Raw genomic sequence first — 21790 nt, 5'->3', positions numbered from 1 at the left:
TCTGCTGTTGTTCCTGCTGTAATTAGGGACATCTTTTGTGCACTCCTTGTAACTAAACTACATGCCTGGCCATCACCACAACTTGGCATGAGCCTTAGCTTTTATTTAACCTTTCCTGGGGTATTCCTTCGTAGGAGGAGCCCAGTACCTGCACATCCCATAAAGCAATGTACTGCATGCAATGTACGTGACATTTCAGGTGGCTCCCTAGATGTGTTTCCTAGCTGTGTTTATCAGCTGTGCTCACTTCCCTAGCAAGCCTTGCCGCTCTTGATAGCCGTTGGAGACTCATTTTCAAAAGCTATGATTAGTGTGGAAAAGTAGTAGTTTTACTCAGGGACAGATTCTGCAAGAGGGGGAGGCAGTATTCAGAGAAACTAGCCTGTGCAGTTAGATCTTCGCAGCAGCCTGTGGTACAGTAGCTGGAGTTCTTCTGGGACTCTATCCTGTAGAGCGGTATGGTTGTATCTCTGAGTGCTTGAATTTGGTACCTGTAAAGGTGTATTAAAAATTCCAGCACCAAATTTGACTTAACCCTACAGCATCATTTACTGAAAGAAGACTACTTGCGCAAGAAATGCAAGGCCCTGTGGGGCTCTTTAAAATTGAGTTCTCCCTTGTGTTTCATTGCATGTGGTAGCAATTCCTCCGTCTTGGAGAAACAAACTTGTGGCAAGGTGTTAAATATTCACAAACTGTTCCTGTCAAACAGGGGAACAATAGGTTGCAAGAGACACCTGCTTGTAGTGGTTATTTTCAGATGCAAAATAGGATATAGGGATGATAAAGCGGTGGCTAAGCTATGTGGTAGCATGTGTACCCTAAACCGGTGTGAATGTCTGCCCTGAGAAAAGGTAAAGTTCCCACTGTGTTGCAGAGGGCCAGCAACTGGCCCTTTCTGCCATCAAGGCCCATTTAAATTCTTTAAAACCAGAATTGCTTTTGAAATGTCTTAATCATGCATTTATGGAGGGCTCATCTGATCTACTCTGTTAGCCTCATTCACAGTGATCTCATTGCAAGGGCTGCTTCCTCAGTCATCAGAGATGCTCCTTTCTCAGACTGATAGGCAGGGATGGCCTTCCCACGGAGACCAGTACCTCCCGACATCCATTTGCCCTTACTCATATACAAGGAACCCTGGGATCACTTCTGTGTAACTTCTAATAAACTCTACCGAAGACGACTGCAGTATCAGCAGTATTCAACCCTTTATCATAAAACTGGGATCGAAAGATACTCAGAGATACTTTATTTCAGCTTGCGAGCCTAACTGTAATTTGACCTGTTTCCTCCTTTGCTTCATAAACTGTGTTTCCATTATTTTTTGATGGACTGCTCAAAGAAGCCCTCTCTGGCATCGGAATGGTGAGGGCTGCTGTGTGTGTCTGCATACATGTAGCTCTGTCAGACTGGGTGGTCTGCCTGCAGGAGACCCACTATAGCATGACTGAATTATCACTGTAACCTGGAAATAATGGTAAATATAGAGGTGGGCTCTGTGAGTTTGTCTGAGGGAGAGGGCTGGGAGACTAGCTGTTACTCCTGAGCAGGTCAGTCTGAAGAATGTTTAATTGTACAGTTGTGAAGCCCCCTGTGTGCAGAAACCGCTCTGGCTGCAGGGATCCGGGCTCTGGGAGGCTCTGGGATGGAGCAGCCCCTGCAGAGGTACAGGCTGGGCACTGGGGGCTGGGCAGCAGCTCTGCTGAGAAGGCCTGAGGCTCCTGGTGGATAGTGGTGTAAACCCAAGCCAGAAACTGCCTCTGCTATACCTCTTCTATAATTCTGCCTCGATTTTCCTGCAATAGCCTCTGAAGAACTGTGCAAGGAGAAAATTCAAAGGTATCTAAGAAAAAAACAGCTTGGTTTAGGGAGCAAATACCTCACAACTGAAAAAAGCTAGGGTTCCTCATAGAGCTGGCTGTAACCCGGTGGCATACAGACCGTGCAGTGTTCAGGACCTTTGGGGCAGTGGCTTGCCGCTATTTCTAGTGTTTGCTCCGCTAGTCATCTGTTTGCTGCCTCCTTCTGGGGAGGGAACTTGAAAGCACCCTGGTAATCCCAAAGTGGTTATTTTGAAACCTGTTATCGGAACTTCTTGCAAATGCAGCATTTGACTGACAACTGAAAGCTGTCTTCATCTCAGAGCCTTTACCAAACCTCTTCCGTTATCACAATACTAAAAAAATCTCAAAAAATTTTGCATGTTTTCCCTTGGAGCACAGAAATATCCCCTTGTGACGATTGTTTCCCTCGCTTGCTTTCTCTGTATGCACCAGTTGCCTCTGCTTTTTACAGATAAACGTTATCTGTAACAAATTTTGAGGCAGGGGAGTCCTTTTGTTTTTTGGTTTTGGTTGGGCTTTTTTTTTTTTTTTCATACAGGATGTAGCATAATTAAATCATACATCTTTTTTGAGAAATGGTTGGGATTTCCTATAGAGACCTCCTGTATGGAGGTCACCCACAGGACATAGCGGTGGATCTTCATGTCCATACTTTTTTTTTTTTTTTTTATCAGCTCCCTGTGTGATGCTTTCCCATCCCTACAAGTGTCAGTGTTTGCTCATAACCCTGCTATCTCGTTTCCCACCCATACACAATCCTTCATGCAAGATACTGTCTTGCACGTTGTTAAAAACTCAGTGAGCTCTGTATCCCCCGTGCTCCATCCCAAATCATGCCTTTCTTCTCACCTGTGCCAAGGGCTATCTGTGCATCCTTTCTTCTGATCCTTCACCATCCTCTTTCTTTTTTTCTCTTTGTGGGGCTGGAGAGGAAGGCTGATAAGTTAGAGTTTGTGGGATGGGTCTGACCTGCTGGTAACAGCAGGCCCAGGAAATCATTGGTGCCCTTCAGCATAACGCTTTCCGTTGTTTCTTGGCATTAGAGACATTTGCAGAGGTGCTTGCTGGGCTAAGCAGCTGTTAGGGGCTCTGTAAAGCCTCCACTCTGTTTCAGGTTTCTGGCTTTCACACAATTCAGTAAAGTTCTAGCTCTAGACAATTGAAGTTCTCTCCAGAAATCATTGCACTGCTGACAGATGAATGGCTTACAGGATTTCACTGCTCAGCCGCATGAAGCTGATGCCTTAGACACCTAGCTCTGAGCTGCCGGACCTCAGGTGTTTATGAAAACAGAAAATTGTCGAGAGCAGAGTCGAACCAGCTTTCTTCAGGTTTCAGTTCTGGAAGGGACTTCTTATTTTTAACTCCCAAAGCCATTCATGAAGTTGGTCACAGTATTTTTACTATCATTTGTAAGAAATGATTTCCATATATAAGAACAGGAACACTGGACCAGACCATCCAACTGAGGGACAGTGACCAAAAGCAGATGCCTGAGGAAGGGCACAGAAACAGGACGAGCATGTAATGCTTCTTCAAAATACTCTGCCAGTCTCTGACAATCTGTCACAAGGATTTGCTGAACCAGAACTGTTCTCTTCTTGCTGTGGTGTCTTTTCCATGCTTCAGTTCTTCCTGCTTTTCAGCCCCACTTCATTTCACTTTGAAAAGAAAAAGAAAACAGTCTTGCATATTCATAAGATGGGGACCTGGCAAGCTACAGCAACATCCTTAATGCTGCCACCTAGTGTGAATAGGTCATGCAAGAATAAATTCTCTCAGGGACGCAAGCGCTCCAGTTAAATCATGAGACTGTGTTTCTCATATTTTCCACATAAGGCTACCAGGCTCACTTTAAACTGTTGGACTCTGTGGGATATCATGGCAAGGAACAGGATTTTCTTTGTGACTGTAATGTGCTTGAGTTTAAAAGACAAAGTAGGAGACTTAGTTTTCCCTTACCCTATAGTGAGTAGGTGCGGTGAATTTATTGGTTCGAGCAGCCAAGTGGCAAGCTAACCACCTGACCATCTTTTAGGTTGCAGCAGCAGGAATAAGGAAAATCATGGTTAGAGGAGAACATGGAAAATGTATTGGCCCTGGGGTTTAATTTACATTTCAGGGTCCTAAAAGAAAGGTGACATTAGTGAATTAAATGAGGAACTGATGGTGTTGCATGATAAATCATGGAGTTGACACTTCCAGGAAGCCTGTAGTCCTGTAGTTCTCTTGGTCTGTATGAATTCAAGGCTGTGAAGTTAAAGCTGTGTACTTACCATGGTGGAATGGGACAATTCTGTGGATCACAGCACAAAATCTGCTGCTGTTCCCGCTGTGCAAGCAAAATATATATATAGGTTTACAAGCTATAGTTTAGTTTTGTAGGGTTTTTTTTCAGAATCAGTTTTCTTATCTAATTGTATAAAGATAGCAATTAAATTATTTGTTATCACTTGCTAAGTATTTGCATAGATGTTATATTAACTTTTATGAACCAACATGTAGTATGTCATTCCTACATTTCAGTTGGCACGTAGTGTTTGGTTATAGCTCAGGTTTTGGCACTTACTCACAGGTCTGAGTCTTCCCTGCAGGTCACAGCTGTCTCCTTAGGATATTAACAGTAGTGGTATGACTTTTTCAAAGTCAAACATTACCGAAAAGGCTACAGGAGTAAGAGAACATGCATTCCACAGATAACACTGCTTTATGAGTTCAGGAAACATGTAGACAGAAAGTGCAGTTTAATTTGCAGTCATAACAGTAAATTCTTCCTGTTTCCAACCAGTAGTGTCACTCCACTAAACTCAGATGTGGTTGCATGTGCTGACACAGTATATTCAGATGCTGCTAATGACCAGCTGAAGGTGGTGTTACCTGGAGACATTTTCTCTTGCTCTTCTACTCAGCATTGCTGCTTGTAGAGCAAGGTCCTGTAGGATTTAAAAGAAAATAACAAATTGTGCATTGGTTTTGAGAATTGGTCTATGGAATATGTGGCAATTATGCCCTGCTACATGACTACACTTGATGATTCAGAAGCACATATAAGTAATATTACATTTTATTAGATTCCACTGTTTTTTGGAAGGAACTGACCAGTTGGTTCCCTGTTTATAAGAATCCTTGGCATTTTTCTGGGAATGATGGCCTAATCTAGTGAGATGCAGAGAAGCAAAGTATCAGTTAGGGAAGCCCTAACTTACTTGGAAACTATCAGCATTTGTTCACTGACTGTCAGATTCAGTCTTCTGTCTGTGTCCCAGCCCTGTAATTCATAGCTGGTGCTATTCCAGTGTTCACCCAGAGCAAGCACCCTTTCTGGGGTGAGGAGTGGTTAGCAAGTTCTTCATCTGCTTCCTCTGCTCTCCTGGACACATCATGGTGGGGACGAGGCGTCCTGCTTTGTCATCTTGTAGCAGCTTCTTTGGTGTATTTGTGTTTGAACCATCCAGTATTTCTTGTATGAAAAGAAGACACATGGTAGTGATTCTATAGTGATAAAATATGTTTTGTGTATCATTGTCACGGTAAGGAACTGGATAATCTCTTTGTAAAACACCTCACAGATTAAATCCAGGGCAAACGTGATATCCCTGCGCAAGCTTTCTTTCAAGAACAAGTTCAGACTGTTTTGCTCGTGTCTGCCCTCCTTAAGGAATTCCACCTGCCAGGGAGTCTTTAAAACCTGGCAGCGTCTCAGTAGGGGATTTAGCTTAAAACCGTAGAGAAAAGTTCTGGATGGCTATATTCCTCTTAGCTCATGAAACCGGGATAGGAACAGTTTTACATTTGTGCACAGTGGTTAGCAGAATGGGGCTGCAGTTTCACGCAGACAGTTTTGTCACTAGAAGGTGTAAAATAAGAATTCTAGAATTTAGCATGATGACTATCAAAACGTTTCTGTTTTAGGGAGGCATCAGCATGCAGGTGGTATTTGACCACATACTAGTAGTTAATCATGACTTTCATCTTTTTCCTTGTCCTAGAAACAGCACGTGTAATTCTTCAACATTTGATGAGTCGGAAGAGTGGCAAGTTGCTCAAGATGCTGAGATATGCTTGTTGAAGTCAGGAGAAGTCATGTAAGTGGAACAGTTTTATTACTCCCAGGCTGAAAGAATAAAGTCTGAGCTCAGATGTCAGCTATTTGAGCACAAGCCTTGCAGACTCTTGGAAGAGCTGATCACTTACATCCCACAGTAGAATTTGGTTTGAGGAGGAGCAGAGAGTATAGCTCAACTACACAGAGCAGCAGCAATGAGCCAGGCCCTCTGTCTTCAGTCCTGAAAAACTTTAGTGCAGGTGGGGAATAAGAAAGAAAAATCTGGGTCCGCATCACATCAAAAAACCTTCCTTCTTATTCTTACTGCAGGAGATGCTGTGAACAGGAAGGGGGCTTAGAGAGAAGGCTGTGTAGTTCTAGTAGTCTCTGGAAGAAACTGCAAGGGCAAGTCAAGGAGTGTGGTGCTAGTTGGACCTTTGTCACAGGGATGGAATTCATGGCCTTTTGGAGCATGTAGCTGTTATTTATTGGTGGCCTTACAGAAACTGTCTTGCCTGCTCTGGTTGATGTATGCCATAGCATAAGATGTTCAGCTGAGCCTCTGCTCAGCTTCTGTGAACTGTGTGCACACAATTCTCTCCAGGTATCCTGCTCTGAAATCAATAGTTCATGTGCAGTAGTGATACAGCATCTCACTTGCACAGCCAAGAAGGGAATCTAACATGAAAATGCCCATGACTTAGAGACATTCCCCTTATCTCACTCTCCCCTTAATCCTAGCTTAGAAATTTTGGCTTATTTATGGGGAATGTTTTAAACTTTTAACTGCAGGGAGATAAATTAGTCCATGTTTCAACCTTGTTGCTGCTGTTTGGAGAACCAGGTAAATGAAGCAGTAACTAAAATCGTAGCTGGGTTGTAGGGCAAAATGAAGAGTGAGCATTAGTTTATTAAAATCAAAGATTACCTGAGACACCCCAGCAGTTACTTCAGTTAAACAGAAAAAGTAATAAGGTAAGCAAAACTTAATATGGAGCTTCCTCTCTGGCCGGGGAGGAGGTAACAATGGTTACCATAATAAATCAGCCATGATCCCTGTGTAGTCATGGCTGGAAACTGAACTCCTCCTTACTCTAGAACAGTAAATCATCATGGTGACTGTGTGATATCTTCTGGTAAATGTGTTGGGTTTTGATAGCTGCTGACAGACAAATCACAGTGCTGTGATTTACTGTGAGCTCATTGATTTGGAAACGATTTGTTTGGCTAAAAGAATGATATGTTAGATTATTTTTAATTAGGGTAATGTAGGTGAGTTCCACGCTTCTTGGAAATTAAGAGGTTTCTCTTGAAGGAAGCAGGCAGCATTCTCCTGTTTAAGGGCCTCACTGTTTGCAGTCTGAAATAGATATCGGAATGAGGTAGGATAATATAATGCTGCAGGACTCAGGATCATGGTGCTAAGAACTTCCTTTTTAATTGGAAGTACTTTGAATCAGCTTTTATGCAGCTTGCTTGGGTAAAACAGACCAAGCTGTAGCACTAGGTGCTTCAGAGGATCTAGACAGAGCTGCTGTTCACATTCCATCCCTTTGTCCCATCTGTACGCCTGATCCCTATTTCCTTTACGAATGATATCTGGAAAGGTGGATAAATCAGGTCACTATTCTTTGTGTAAATTTTTATTTCAAAAGAACAGTAGAGGGCAGTAGACTATTTTTATCTAGGAACTCTATTCAAGCACTACATTTTGCTAGTCAAAATGAAATAAGTAAGTGAATAATATACACATTTACCAGAGCAGAGAGAGTGCTTGATATCAGTCATCTTTTCTGTAGTTCGTGCATTCATCCAAGGCTGAATTTTCCTGTACCTTGTGGACCTGTCCCAAAGTTGCTGTAGGGTCTGCCTCAAATAGATGGAAAATAAAAAGCATTGATTATTGTTTCTGTCTTGAGTAATTAGATTGGATGTCTTCAAGTAATTGTATTTTCTCTCACAGGATCAGATTACCCCTTACAGTGGAAGAGATCTTAAATTTTGGGGAAAGTAACAGAGAGCTGTTCATTAAATCCAGCACCTACAGTATCATTCCCATCACTGTTACAGAGATGGGACTGACAATTAGCTGGATCTTTTCATCAGACCCTAAAAGTATATCTTTCAGCGTTGTCTACCAAGAATCAGAAGACACACCACTGGATCAATGCAAAGTAAGACCTTTGTTTCCGTAGTACCTTAGAGACTGTAGTACACTACAGTCAGCCACCTGGAGGAATCAGCGAGTGTGGCTAGGAGGTCTCAACATGAGTGCCACTTGCTATTGCGTTAAGGACTTGCTTCTCCAATTAAGCCACACTTCTGCTGAAGGCAGAGTTATGTGTTTAATTATTTGTTGCTGCCTGCAAAAGTTGAGTTGAAGACCACTGTAGCTTCTGTTGGTCACACCTGAAATTCAGCCACTATTATTAAGCAAAAATAGAAGTCCAAGACTGCAAAATTCTTCTTTTTTCCCTCCTCAATATTACTTCATTTGTGGGGTGCTTAGGGCTGATCTTGCCAGGCTCTTGAGCAGAGGTCACAAGAAGACAGATAAATTGTTTGGGTTACCTGCATTTCTTACAGCGAAGCATATATTTAAATGCCTTGATGGCATGCAAAATTGCTTTGCCAGTGCCCAAGGTACCAGTTTTTATATGCTTTGTCCATATTTCATGAGGATTATGGATTAAGTAAATCTGTGTTACTCAGCTAATTGCAGTGTTTTAATGAAGACAAGGCAGTGTTCAACTCAGCGGTAGGGGGAACTCTAAGGCTGTGATTTCACTGGGAGAGTAAGACATTTATGCAGCATGAGTTAATTCACTCCATGTTTACTAATTCCATGTAGAATCTCCTTTTTTTCTAAATCTGAAAGCTGAATGAAAAGTAAACTTTGCTTTCCTCTTGATATATCTATTTGATAAAACTTTGGATTTTATAGCGTCATCCTTGATCTACATCAGCTGCTGTTCTGACTACTGTCTCTGCTAGGGTTTTGCAGCAAGATAGGTGGTTACACACACTTTTGCTGTAAGGTTAGATAAACAATTAAGATTTGCTGAGAAAGCTTTTTTTATAATATAGGGAGTATAAAAGCATATATTAAAAGACACATTTAGCTAAATCCTGCTCTTGGATATATTTGTATAGATTTAATGTAGCATTGCTGATGTTAGTAAACTTGCTTAGATTAACACTAAAAAGATCAGGATTTGATTCTGTCTCTCAAGCACCGATTTATAGCCATAGCTTAATGCTGTAAAGAAGTTATCAAAGGAAAACAGTTGTCTCACTGTGGGATTTTTGTTTGGGTGAATTTTTAATGCTAATCAGTGAAAGTAAATGGTTTTGCAGGCACATATGCACTTTGGGAGTTTCAAGATGGCTCATGTTAAGTATTTTTCTCAAGACAAATGACAATTTATAGGGCAAATAGTTTCATTTTGATTGTATTGAATTTCAGGTTCTTATTCCTATGACCCGCTGCAATTCTCATAAGGAAACTGTCAGAGGACAGGTGAAAGTCAGAAACTCTGGAATCTACACGCTGATATTTGACAACACGTTCTCTAGGTAAGCCCTAGCTGGGTGCAAAAGGTGAAATGGGCTTGCTTTTACGGATGTACCAGTATTCTGCCATTCAGAAGGAAGTATGAGAAATTGGTCCCAGCTGGCCAGAAGATCTTCAGCCTGACCTTTGCTTGTTGGTGTTTTTTTTTCTTCCTTCATAGGAGAATTCCACTTTTCTTTTTCAACCTCTGGGAAGGTAAACAGAAGTAAGCAAGTAATCTGTGACTCTTTCCAAGACAGTTTAGTCAGAATTGTCATCTTATTAACAACAAACCTGACAGCCCTTGCACAGGCATACTTTTTAACAACAATTTTTTGCTTGAGTATGAACTGAAAGACTGAATATACTTTTAAGGCTTCTTGTCTAGTTGGCTTCAGCCAAAGTGATCATCTTGCTCTCTTTTTTTTTCTTGACAGGTTTATCTCAAAAAGAGTGTTTTATCATTTGGCTGTCGAGCGACCTGTCATCTATGATGGAAGCGATTTTCCATAGCCTTGACTATACTGTGTTATTTTAAATTACATTTTTAAGAAATGCTATTACTTCTGTACATGTAAGCATTATGATTACCACTGTGTTTGAAGACTTTGAAACTATGCAATACTTACAATGCACTTAGAGAACATGTATACACTAAAAAATGGAAGCCTTTTTAGGAACACTAATGATTCTGTACTGTGTACAGATTGCTGAAAAGCCATGTTGTTTGATTTAACAGGTCAATAATAACCAAATCTTTTTCAGTGGGGAGAAAAACAAGTGTGGGGGTGTCTAAATGCAAACTGAAATTCTCTACTGAAAATTGGATTACTTTTCTTCCAAAAAAATATCCTTCAAAAGGAAATGTAAAGAAAAATGCGTATTTTTGTTGACCTCTTCACTGAATAAACATAACCATTTCTGTTCTGCTGTACTGCTTTTACAGTCAGAACGACAATTATGCAATACTTCAATCTTCACAGGCATATATTGTAATCCATCTAGAATTTTTTATCTTTTCCAAGTTTTATAAACAACAAACACAGGGTTTTTAACAATTTGGGCTAAGATTTGGTAAGTCTTAACTGGCTTTTACAAATGCTGTGGTACTGAATACCAGTGACAAAATAATACAACATGAAGCAGCAACTCCTTTCACTTTTGCTCACTGTACTCTGCAGGCTGGTCCAGTGAAACCAGCTGTTGTGGAGAGTACCAGTGGCAGAATCAGGAGTATCATTTATGGAATAAAGTACTGCTCACTGTGTGATATTAGGAAGAGGAGCATTCCTTTTTCCTGCTTTAGCACCTTAGTCATCATCATTTACAGGAAAGCACAGTTTCTAAGGAGGTCAACAGTCTCTCCAGATCATGTGGAAGATAGCAATAAAGTTTGAATTGCTTTCAAAATGTCCATCCAAACCCAAATGCATATCCAGCCTTGATGAGCTCTCCACCTGGTGTTGGTGTACTGTGTCCCTTTCCTAACCCTTGCAGTTGCCCTAGCCAGCTGCTAACTTTCCATCTTGGATTTGGGGACAAAGCTGGCTGTAAACACTACCTTTTAAGGGAAGACTGGGTTCTCATTCATACAGAATTTCCATACAAACCATCTGCTTTCTGTATAGAATTTAATTTCTTGTCAAAATATCTGAAAGCAGATTTTTCTGGTTTAAAATCCTGTCTTCTGAGGGAAAGGCAAAACACTTATCAGGAGAAAAGCTCTTTCTCCCAGCCAGCCCTCCTCACCATTTCAGGTGTGTCTGATTTCTTAAAATTCTTGTTCTCCCAAGGAAACCTCAGACCTGGAAGGTTTTTGTGCAGCATTTGGTAGAAGAACAGCACAGCCTGCCAGGAACCCTGTAGATTCTTGGTGGCAGCTGTAGCTGCTATACAGGGGTTGTGATGGGAGTCAGCAAATAAAACATGAGAGGAAAGAAGGAAAAAGGGCAAGCACAAGCTGAAGCAAGTGATTTAGGGGAGAGGAAAGGGGCAGCAAATTTGTAAATGTAAAAACAAGGGCAGGGAATTGGAAGGATCAGCTCAGCTAGGGAATGAAGTCAGGAGCGTCCAGCTGGTGTCTATGTGTTGCTGGTCAAATCCATTACTCATAAGGGATCTCCTACATGGAAAAGCTGGTTGGTTGAAAGATGGGCATCACAAGACAAGTGTTGGACATTTACGTGGCAGCAGCTGAGGTAGGGGGAAATTTCTGATCATACAAAAGAAAAGAATACTGCAGATAAAGCTAGAGGTTGCTAATCACTCATTCCAGTTGTTAACAATGTATAAAATACAGCGAGCTTGAAAAAGATTGTAAAAGAATGATTACGTTTCATGGAGCACCTAGATTTTAGGTGTCTGGCTCATCAATAGCTTTTCCCTTTCCCTTCCCTTCAGACACCTCTTCTCATGGTGGTGGTGTGCTCCGCAGCCTCTGCCAGGCAGAGGGGCCAGTGGAAGGTGCAAGCTGGTTTACTCCCCTCCTGAGGGAACAGGCTGAAATGCAGTTAAACCCTTACCTGGCTGTGTGCATGAAAACTGAGATGGACAAGAGACTGAAGTGGGCAATAAACAGGCAATAAACGGCGCACAGATCACTTCATGAATTATGGCATATTTCAGTGTTGAAGCTATGTTTTATATTTAATTAGGCAAAAAGAGATTATTTATTGCTTAAAAATGGAGTACTGTGTACCATACGCTATGCAATTTCACTGAGCTGTTACTGAAGTCTGCTGCAGTTTTCCTTTAAGCTTTTAGGTATGGTTTTTACATGCATTTTTCTGTTGTTTTAGTTAGAATACTAATCTTACTAGGATATCTTTCTTAAAATGCCAAATGTAAGGTGAAGGGACATTGTCAAGTATCTTAGGCGAAAATACATCTCTCCTCAAAGGTATTTGAAATATTTCCATTCAGAATTATTTGACAGACTTACCTCTTGATCTCCTCTTTGCATCCCAGTTCTTAACATGTTTTTCATCCTGTGGCAAACATTTTTTAGCCACTGTTTATGTAACCCTTAAAGTAATTGGCTCCATCTAGTAAGCCAGATGTTTCCCTGCAAGTCTTTTATGTAGACAGTGTTGAGGCTGACTGAGGCATATGCTTGGGAGGAGGGGAATAAAAACACTGAATTATTTTTATTTAGCATTTGAGTCTTTGCGGTACCTTTTCTTCACATTTTCCTGCCCCATGAGAGTAGTTTTATGGCTTATTTTGCTTTTTGAAAGAGGGCTAAGAGTGGGACCCAGAACCTGTAGTTTAAAGATGAAAAGAAAAGATTTGCTTCTAACAGAGGAGAGCATTTAAGAAGGAGAAAAAGTTTCAAAAGGTGAATAAGGTACAACAAGTGGACAGGAGCACAACTGTTTAAAGCAGCTATTCAAGAACAGGAATCCCATCATGTCAGCTAGAAGGGGGAATCTTTTCCACCTCAGAGGCCACGCAGAGAAGACAGTAAAGAACCTGTCATTAGTACTGACCTTTTGTTTGAATGTCCCGGACAGTTTATTACTGGAGCCATGGAAACCCAATAAAGGACTTAGCACAAATATAGGTTTGTGAAAGCGATTATTTCTTTCAAGCACCTTATACCTCCATTCATAAAGTACTTGTTCATGTGAGCTGTGCCAGGGGTGCTGATAAATCTATTTACAGGTGCTCAGGTGGCTAGTTGAGTTGGGCCTTGTATTATCCTCAGGAATGCAATTAAGAGAAAAGAAATGTTTTAAATTGATCATGAAATTAATTGCAGGGGATGTCACAATCAGAGGACAAAGAGAGTATATACATTGTGGTCAGCATAAGCAACTGGGTGTTTTTCCTGGGTGCTGGAGCAATGGAATGTAGTCTTTTTAGTTATGCAGAAGTTTATGTGAAGGAAGGAACGTAGTAGTTGCTTTAAGAAAATGACAGTGTTCCTTTACTCAGCATTATTCAATGTTGCTTTATGAAAAATCAGAGATGTATTGCACAAGAGTGTACCATGTTACAAAATAGCAAAGCTACAAAAGCCTGACTTCGCTCCTTTCTTAAAATTGAAATTGCACTATAGTTTTAATTATGCTCAGTCACTGAGATTATAACTTGTTAAGAAACATCTTTTGGTCTTAACTGCCAAAGAATTGCAAACCCAGTTCACATCAAACTTCATGCTCCAGATAGGGGAAAAAGAGATTTATGTATACCAGCTTCTGTACAGTTACAGAGATGTAGACGGCTGTGTACTGGAATGTTTCTTGATGCTTTTTTTTTTTCTTTTTTTAACCTCAGGAATTAAAAAAATAAAATTCTCTATCATTGAGAATGTGTGTCCCTTGTCTGCCTTGCGGAGATAGCTTTGTTTGGAATGTAAGTCAGATGATTGATCTACTTCTAAGCAGGAAAAAATTTTACAAGATAAGGAAAATGGAAAATAGTTTGTCATGCTGGTGGAGAAAGGCTGCGTCTGTACAGTACAACAGAGCAACAGCAGAGATCATTAAATAAGTATTAAGTGAGCCAGTCCCCAAGCTAGAGGAAGTATCACCATGTCCTGGTGGCTTGGAGCAGCTGAGCCTGCCTCAGCAAGGGCACGGCCCCATGGTTGAGAAACACCTTCATCTGCCTTTGCTTCCCCGTCAAGGTAAAAACAAAGCGCCCTCAAGGACAGCAATGACAGACTCACTGTTGTCCGTGCCCCTGAGCAGCGCTGCTCTTCAGCTTAGGGCTCCCGTCTGGCTTCCCCCGGTCCCGGCCGGTCTGTTTGCCCGCATTACTTCCATGGCTGTGGCAGGGCAGGATGTGCGAGGCGCAGGCACTGTTCATGTGTCGCTAATGCGTTTGCATCTGCAGTCCCAGCCCCAGGGCGCGTGGTAAGCAGGTGGGCTCCTCTGAGCTATTGGGGCCATCTGAATGGGGCCAGGAGGACAGCGAGCCCTGTCATGACCAGTCATTGCTGCTTTCTTCAGTTATTTCTGTTTCCTCACGGGAGTTTCCTGCTGAGGTGGAGGCTGCTGAGGTGGAGGCTGCTGAGGTGGAGGCTGCGATGCTTCCTGTCCCTCTGCTCCAGCAGGAGCACCAGCCACCGCACCACGCTCAGGGGCTTCTCTCTAGGACAGAGCATCCAACAAAGCCTAACCTGGAGTACAAAGGACCTGCAAAGACTGAGTTTTACATATACCTGATGCACATGTAAGTGACTGTACCTTGCTGTACAACAGCTCTGCAGGAGAGGCTGTAGCTGTTGAAAGCCTTTGTGTACATCTCCAGTAATCCATCTTTTGTCGTACTGGACAATACCTCCTCCCTTCCTTGATGCCAGGGGCAAGGCTCTCCCTGCCTGGCGCTGCCTTATGTAGGCTCGTAACCCACCTGTTTCTTGGCCTGTGCCCCAAGAATTGGCCTTGGCACATCCAGTATGACATTCTACTGTGGGTGCCATGTGAAGCTGCCATGAAACGGTGGTATCCTCTCCATTAGTCCTTGAAATGTCACAGGGATGCTTTGAAGTCCAAATATAAGGTTTTAAAATGTATATGGCCCAGGAGGGCTTGGAAAAAATCAGGCAGCACTCGGGGGAACTGGGCCTAAGGCCTCTGGTCAGTTAAATGATGGATAATCAACCCAGACCATACTTGGAAATGATGGGTTTGCACATACCAAACTCCGATGGATGGTTCTGGTTTCAGAGCATCAACACCTGGTCGACTTTGCCTACTGTCACTTCAGTGATGCTCGCAGCTCTAAGTGTGATTCTTTCACACCTTTCTGTTGCTTTTCTGCTCTCTGGAAGAGGCACTTCTATAAAGCACGTCTCTCAGGCAGGAGCAGGCAGCAGGAAGGCAGGTTTGCCTGCAGAGAGTGAAAGTTTCTCATCAGCTCTCCCAGCTTCCTCTCCTTGTACCACCAGCAGGCTAGTGCAAGGCTACGTGACTGCCTGCACTGTGGTTGTGGCTACCTCTGAGCCCTTCATCACAGCAAATCAATGACAACCTGAAGCTACTGTCCCTGCTGTGGTGGGGCTTCCAGCCTTTGCATAGTTTGAGCGTGTTAGGCCAGCAGGCATGTCTGGTCTGGTTCCTGCCTGGGTAAAATCTCAGGTCCTGGCACGCTTCTGGCTCTCAGAAGTCTGAGATGGGGACTAGGAGCCAAAATGAAGGGTCTCCAGGGGGATGAGTGCTTAGGGAAGAGGCAAGCCAAGCTGCTCCTTCAAAGAAAAGGGACAGCAGAGGAGACAGCAACACAAAACTGGGAACATCTGGGAACAAATGGCCTTAAAGAGAGGGTAGGGGAGCTGTAGAAGATCTCAGGCCTCTCCCAGGGCTTCCAGCAACTGCTTGGTGAGCATGCTGCCGGAGCTGTGGGTAAGGCTCAGGCAACATCCCACGGGAGATGTGAGGGGCCGTGGGGCAGGGGAGGCAATACTAAGTTTGGGAAGTGCCAGCAACCTGGGAAGCCAGCAGCAGCTGCTGGGCTGCCAGCAGCCCTGGTGGGACAGCCCGGCGAGGGCAAATCTGCCCCAGGGGGCTGGTCCCCCGGCTCCCTGCGGCGAGCAGCCTGACTCAGAGCGGGATGTGTGTGACCGGAGGACAACCCCACCACCCCAAACTGCTGAAAGTTCATCGTCGTTTCACCACCCTCAACAGTTTCACCTGCTAACCAAGCAAGAAAATTTCCCACCACATTTCATCGAGTGAAGAAGCTTTTACCTTCTCTGAGAAGTCCCCAAAAATCTAGTTCTTGGGGCCGGCGGGGTGCTGTGCAGGGAAGGGGAGCTCGAGGCCTCCGGGCAGGCCCCTGGGTCAGCAGCAGCTGAAGTTTGCATGCTTGTTTGCTTGTTTGCATGACTCCAGGGCTCCTTTGGGGCCGGGAGGACCCTCTGGGTAGGAGCACCCTCGCCCCAGCCCTGGGAAGGTGTCGTGGAGCTCAGCTGCTGTGGGGAAGCGCCTGCCCCCGGCATGCTCCCTCCTGCTGCCCTCAGAAACCTGCCCTTCCTCCCAAAACTGCACCCCACCCTCGCCTCAGGAGCCTAAACCCGCTCTGGCGCTGGCAGGGTCCTCAGCCGTGGCTCCCACACCCCAGGGGTTACAGATGTGAAGTAAACCCTGTTAGCAACGTTTTCCTTTGGCCTTTTTGGGGAGAGGTAAATCCTGTCGTTGGAAACAGGTTGCGTGTACAGAGCCAAACCTGGGAAGGACATGTGGGCAAGAAACAACCAGTCCGTCCCCTCAGTGTATCTGGCAGTGCCTTTATTTAACAGAATTTCAGCATCCGTTTGCATTGAGCTCAACACAAATTGCAAAAGCTCCCCCAAACCCTTCTTACACATACAGTGAAAAAATACATAATCTTTCACCATTTTCTTCCCTAAGGAGAAGGTAAAAAAAAATTTAAAAATTCATTAATCGAAGTATATGAAAATAGAACACCGTCTGCTCAGATGTACTGTATTGGCTAGAAAAGCAGTGCCAAACCTTGCAGAAAGCTTGTGTTTATTGACATGCTTTAATGATTAATGCACAAAGAAAACACTTTCTTCCTGCAAGAAATAATTGCCGGAAGGCAGAACAGGTTAAACGTGATTATTTAAAACAAAATCTGCTGAGCACTACACCTTGCGACTGAAGACTGGGAGGTGCAGGCTGCGGCTGGGCAGGTCAGGTGATGCCATGGCCCCGAGAGGGGATGAGGGAGGGGGGACAGCCCTGCGATGCCCCGCAGCCTTGGGCACCACCACCGGCTCGCTGAAAGCCCTATAGAAGTTGCGGGATGCATTACAGCACACTGCTTTTGGGAACTGCTGCCTCCATCAACCTGAAGTCTCACTTCAAATTTCATTCACATTAGGCTTGATGCTTAATTACTCTCTGTCTTACTGTCCCCAAGCTAAATATATTTTCTCACCGTTAGCAAAGAAATCAGCGTGCAACCAGCAGTCTGTTGAATCATGGGTTTGATTTTTGCATTCTGGTTTATTACAGTTTTGCACCATACGGCAAATATCCCCAGGACAGACAACTCAGTGTCTCTGGCACCCTCAAATTTTTATTGTGAGGTGTGATTTGTTTCTATCATCAAAATAGGAGCCATAGCAAATAAATTGTATACAGCTAAAACACAGGAGAAAGATAGATCTAATTCTGCAACGACCACTTTATGAACATGAACGATGGGCTTTGCTTTGCAAGAAGAACCACCTGTACAGCGAACCAGAGTTGCGTCTGCACGGGCACAGAGAGCAGCATTTGCCTGCTGCTGTAAAGCAGTGCAGGAGCCAAAGGCTGTTCTCTTTTATGGGGGCGGGGGGCATCTGGTGTAGGAGCGGGCAGGGCTCCCAAGCCTGGCCACCTCTGTCGGAGACCGTGGCTGGAACACAAATGAAGGCTGAACCCCCTCCTGCTGCGTGTTACGGGCGGGATGGGTGGTTCATCCTGCTTCATCTGCCTCTGTTGCTGCCGGTTTTATTGCCTCCCTGCAAGGCTTGTTGTTTCGGGCTGTGGTCTGAGCTGCAGATGGGCTGGGTATTTACAGCTGACACAAAGATAGCTTTTGTCCTCAGCACAGCAAGTACTGCTCCATTTGCTGCCCTGTGCAGAAGGTTTCCCTTCCTTTCAGCCAGCAAGCCCCAGCTGGCTCCCACACGGTGAGGACAGGGCATGTAAGGAGCCCCCAGCCCTCCCCATTCCTCTGGGACAGTCTTTGGGGTATACAGATGGTTTCCAAAGAGTTTGGTGCTCCTCTGGAGGGGAGAAGTGGGGGAACTACCTTACAAAAGGACTTGGCAAGGAGGGGGCGTAGCAGAGGAGGTCAAGTGGGTGCTGAGGGTAAGGGAGCTCCTCACGCGCCGTGTCCCCAGCATGGCAAAGGACCAGTTTGAGCTGTGCTCCTGGCTGTTGCAGGCAGAGGAGCATTGCTCTTGGCCCCTGCTCCGCCACCAGCTGCTGCTCTGCATCATCCTGCCCAGTGCTGTCCTGAATCGCTCGCCAGCGAAGACGTAGAGGAAGGGGTTGAGGCAGCTGTGGAGGAAGGCGATGCTCTGGGTGACCTGCAGCCCAATGTCCAGCTGGTTGGCAGCCTGGCAGTTGTACACCACCCTGGCATAAGTGCTGATGGTTTTGACCAGCAAAACAATATTGTATGGGAACTGAGAGAGGAGGAAAGCAGTGATGATCATGACAATAATCTTCAGTGACTTCTGCTTTTGGGATCTTTTGGTTTGCAGGAGAGTGTTGATAATAAGGGCATAACAAATAACCATGACTAGGAGCGGGAGGAAGAATCCGATTGTGACTTTCAAGGCCAGGACAGTAACTCTGGAGGTCATGCTGACATTTGGTGGGTATGTAATTTTGCAAACTGTTACATCACCTACCCGCATGCTTTGGCTGTACATGATTTCTGGGATGCACAGGCTCATGGACATCAGCCAAACAGCCAAGCACATGAGTTTGCTGTGCAGGAGCCGCCTTCGCTTAGAAGTTTTAGCTTTTGTTGCCTGGACAATAGTGATGTACCTGTCAAAGCTGATGCAGGTTAGAAACAAGCTGCAGCCATAGAAGTTGATCTTATACATACTGTTGACAAGTTTGCACATGAAGTTCTTGAAGATCCAGCCATCAGAGGCAGCCTTGGCCCAGAAAGGGAGGGTGAAAAGGAGGAGCAGGTCTGCAATGGCCAGGTGCACCAGGTACCGATCCATCATGCTCCTCCTGAAGCGGTATTTGCAATAGACGAGCATGACCAGGGCATTTCCCACTGTGCCCACCAAGAAGATGAGCCAGAAAAACACTGGCAGGAAGGCTCGAGCAAACTGCCTGACCTGCCTCTTGTTGCACATGAAGTCTGTGTCATTCACAGGGTTTCCATACAGGGACAGCACCGCGCTGTCATTCCTGTAGTAATCCAGGCTGGTCTTGCTAGGGTGGGTGACCTGCAATGGGACATCAAGTAAATGTGTGTTGAGAGGTGGCTCAGTAAAGAATAAATTTGCCCTTCTCCACCAGATATAGTTGAAGATCCCCAATATATTCTATTTTAGATGGGAAAGAACAAAGGCTGCCAGCAAAACACAGCACGTTTCAGATTGTTTGAAGTGTGTGGCACAGCAAAGAGTTATAAAAATGACCTGCTGAGCAACAAACTCTTCACAAAACAGCAGTTCACCATCTCCAGCAAGCTTCAGTTATTAAAATGGCAGGTGGTGAGAGCATTATTTCTGTCAGATCATTCAAAACACTGTTGGCTTGGCAGCTTCAAATACCCAGTAAAATGCAAAATCCCCACTTTGAAAAGAGGTGGGGAAGAAGGCTCTGTGTTACTGCTATGGTAGGATGGCATCATTGGCTCAAGAGAGGCAGAAAACTGATGGAGGCAAAGAGAGGGGAAAGAAAAACAGAGATGTACACAACAGCATAGCTGTATACTCACTATGCTTGCAACTGCCATCTTCAGCCAGATTTTTACTCAGTCTTGGAGGCAGCTCTGTAACCTGTAGAGGAAAGATGGGGGAAACCCAACTGATTTGAAACAGCTTTGAAGTAGAACTGTTTTCTTCTTATTGTTCTTATTTTAATAAAACACCTCAACCCTTTGAAACCAGTCTGGCTGGGAGACAAACAAACTATACAGAAATTTATGTCGTTGGTTTGAATTATTTAGCTGTTTCCATTTTACAAATTTAGCCTGTATTAGGTCTTTGGCTTCTCTATGGCACCATGCTGATTGAGTCCTTTGACATACTAGAGTCATTGAGATCTCATTTTTAATAAGATGTAGAATCCCCAGTGCGCACATTAAAAAAGAAAGTAATGTGAAAATGTGAAAGCGCCGTATCTTCCAAAAGATCCATGAGAATAAATTAAATCTATCTCTTAAGCTGTCTAGCAACTAACAAGGAAACATACCTGCCTTTAGTAGTAGTTTGCAGTGTCAAAATATTTGCATCTTCTGTAGCAACTGATAATGTCTGACTATCACATCTTATCTGTGAGTTTAAGTGCAATTTTCATTGCTGTTGGCCTGAAAAGCCGTTCATTATGCCCCAGTAAACTAGAAAATACAGGTTTCTCCTGCTGCAGACTGCTTTTCAAGTCAGTCTACCACCACAAAAGGTAGCTGAGCCTGGTGCGCTCGACACAAGTCAGATGCTCCTAAGTATTCAACATGTTCTGCACCAGCCTGCCTGTGCTAGAGCCTGGGGATGAAGCCTGGGGACAACGTGAGGTGGGTCCTGTCGGCACTACCTGGGACCTTTCTTCAGCTAGCACAGATCTTTCCTCTGGATGTCGGTGCTGAGTTAGCCCTGTTCATCAGCAAAGCCAGTTTGCTGTAAGCAGCTACTTTTAGGGCCGGCGGGTGTGTTTGCAGCCACGTCTGTTTGTGGCACCCTCTGGCCCAAACTGCTTTTGATCCCTTTGCCTGTTCTTGGTGCGAAGTGAATACTTGCAGCAAATATTTGCAGGGCTTCAGAATCTGGTAAAAAAAAAAAATTAATGCAGTTGTTTTCATCTATTTAGAAAGGATTGTGTTCAGAAAGCACAAATTAGGGGTTAATCCTTCCATTTTTTATCTTTATGAAGCAACTTCAATGAATGTGAGTTACTTAGGAGCAAAGTAGGCAGCATGAGATCTTTGCAATAAAAGAAGATGAGTCTAAACACAGAGTTTTTGCTTAAAAATAGATTGAAGAAATAAAACCAGTCATAAATATGTGTTCTTAGTTTTTAAATTTTGCATCAAGGTATGCAGAATTATGCTGCTGCCTGGAGTTTCAAGCACAGACAAAAACTCAGATCTGGCTTTTAATGATGCCCCGTGTACCCTGTGCATAGTAGTTGGATTTCTGATGCAGAAAAGTCAAACTATATTTTTATTCTTTGACTTCCTTTCAAAGCAGACAACCAAGGAAAGTGTATGGCCAAAGCATACTAATGCTACAGCATGGCACAGAATTAACACTGGTGAAAACATGCAAGCAGACTGAAAGAACCCCCCTAATATAGTGCTTATAAGTCAGACAAACAACATGTCAGTCCTAACGTGTAGAAATTAAGACCAGTTATAGCCATGCATACACAAATGATGTTGGACAGGTCTGCTGAAACAAGCAGAAAATGCTCCTCTCCCAGCCACAGTTCAATACAACAAACTCCGGTAGCAACAGTCTCACAAGGGGCTTTCCTTGTCCTCGTCCCTGTCCCCGTCCCCTTCCCCATCTGGCTCCAGCCCAGGCAGCAGAGTGGGTGCAGCAGGGGCGACCAACCCTGCCCGGTGCAGGCAGCGAGGCTGCACCCACCCCGGCCCCCTCCTCACAGGCAGGCTCGTGCACATCACCCTAAATACAGGGACAGCCAAAAGCCA

General features: G+C 44.1%; 2 protein-coding genes across 2 annotated transcripts in view; one reads left to right on the top strand and one right to left on the bottom strand.

Moving 5' to 3' along the window:
• The window catches only part of FYCO1 (FYVE and coiled-coil domain autophagy adaptor 1), a 43314-nt gene extending 30310 nt beyond the window's left edge, over window positions 1–13004 (top strand). The window contains exons 14-17 of the mRNA XM_040589448.1: window positions 5837–5932; window positions 7856–8066; window positions 9359–9468; window positions 9883–13004. Of these exons, the coding sequence (XP_040445382.1) occupies window positions 5837–5932; window positions 7856–8066; window positions 9359–9468; window positions 9883–9958 (493 nt within the window). The 3' untranslated portion in view covers window positions 9959–13004. The remainder of the gene's footprint in view (window positions 1–5836; window positions 5933–7855; window positions 8067–9358; window positions 9469–9882) is intronic.
• A 5080-nt stretch (window positions 13005–18084) lies between these two features.
• CCR9 (C-C motif chemokine receptor 9) lies at window positions 18085–19876 on the bottom strand. Its single transcript, XM_040592900.1, has 2 exons — window positions 19859–19876; window positions 18085–19361 (listed from the first exon to the last, which is right to left on the bottom strand). Exons 1-2 carry the CDS (start codon window positions 19874–19876, stop codon window positions 18198–18200), a joined length of 1182 nt encoding a protein of 393 aa, XP_040448834.1. The 3' UTR covers window positions 18085–18197.
• Window positions 19877–21790: the final 1914 nt, after the last annotated feature.

This window comes from Falco naumanni, chromosome 4 (assembly GCF_017639655.2).
Source record: "Falco naumanni isolate bFalNau1 chromosome 4, bFalNau1.pat, whole genome shotgun sequence".
In the NCBI taxonomy this organism is placed as follows: domain Eukaryota; kingdom Metazoa; phylum Chordata; class Aves; order Falconiformes; family Falconidae; genus Falco; species Falco naumanni.
This window is presented reverse-complemented; position numbering and strand designations above follow the sequence as displayed.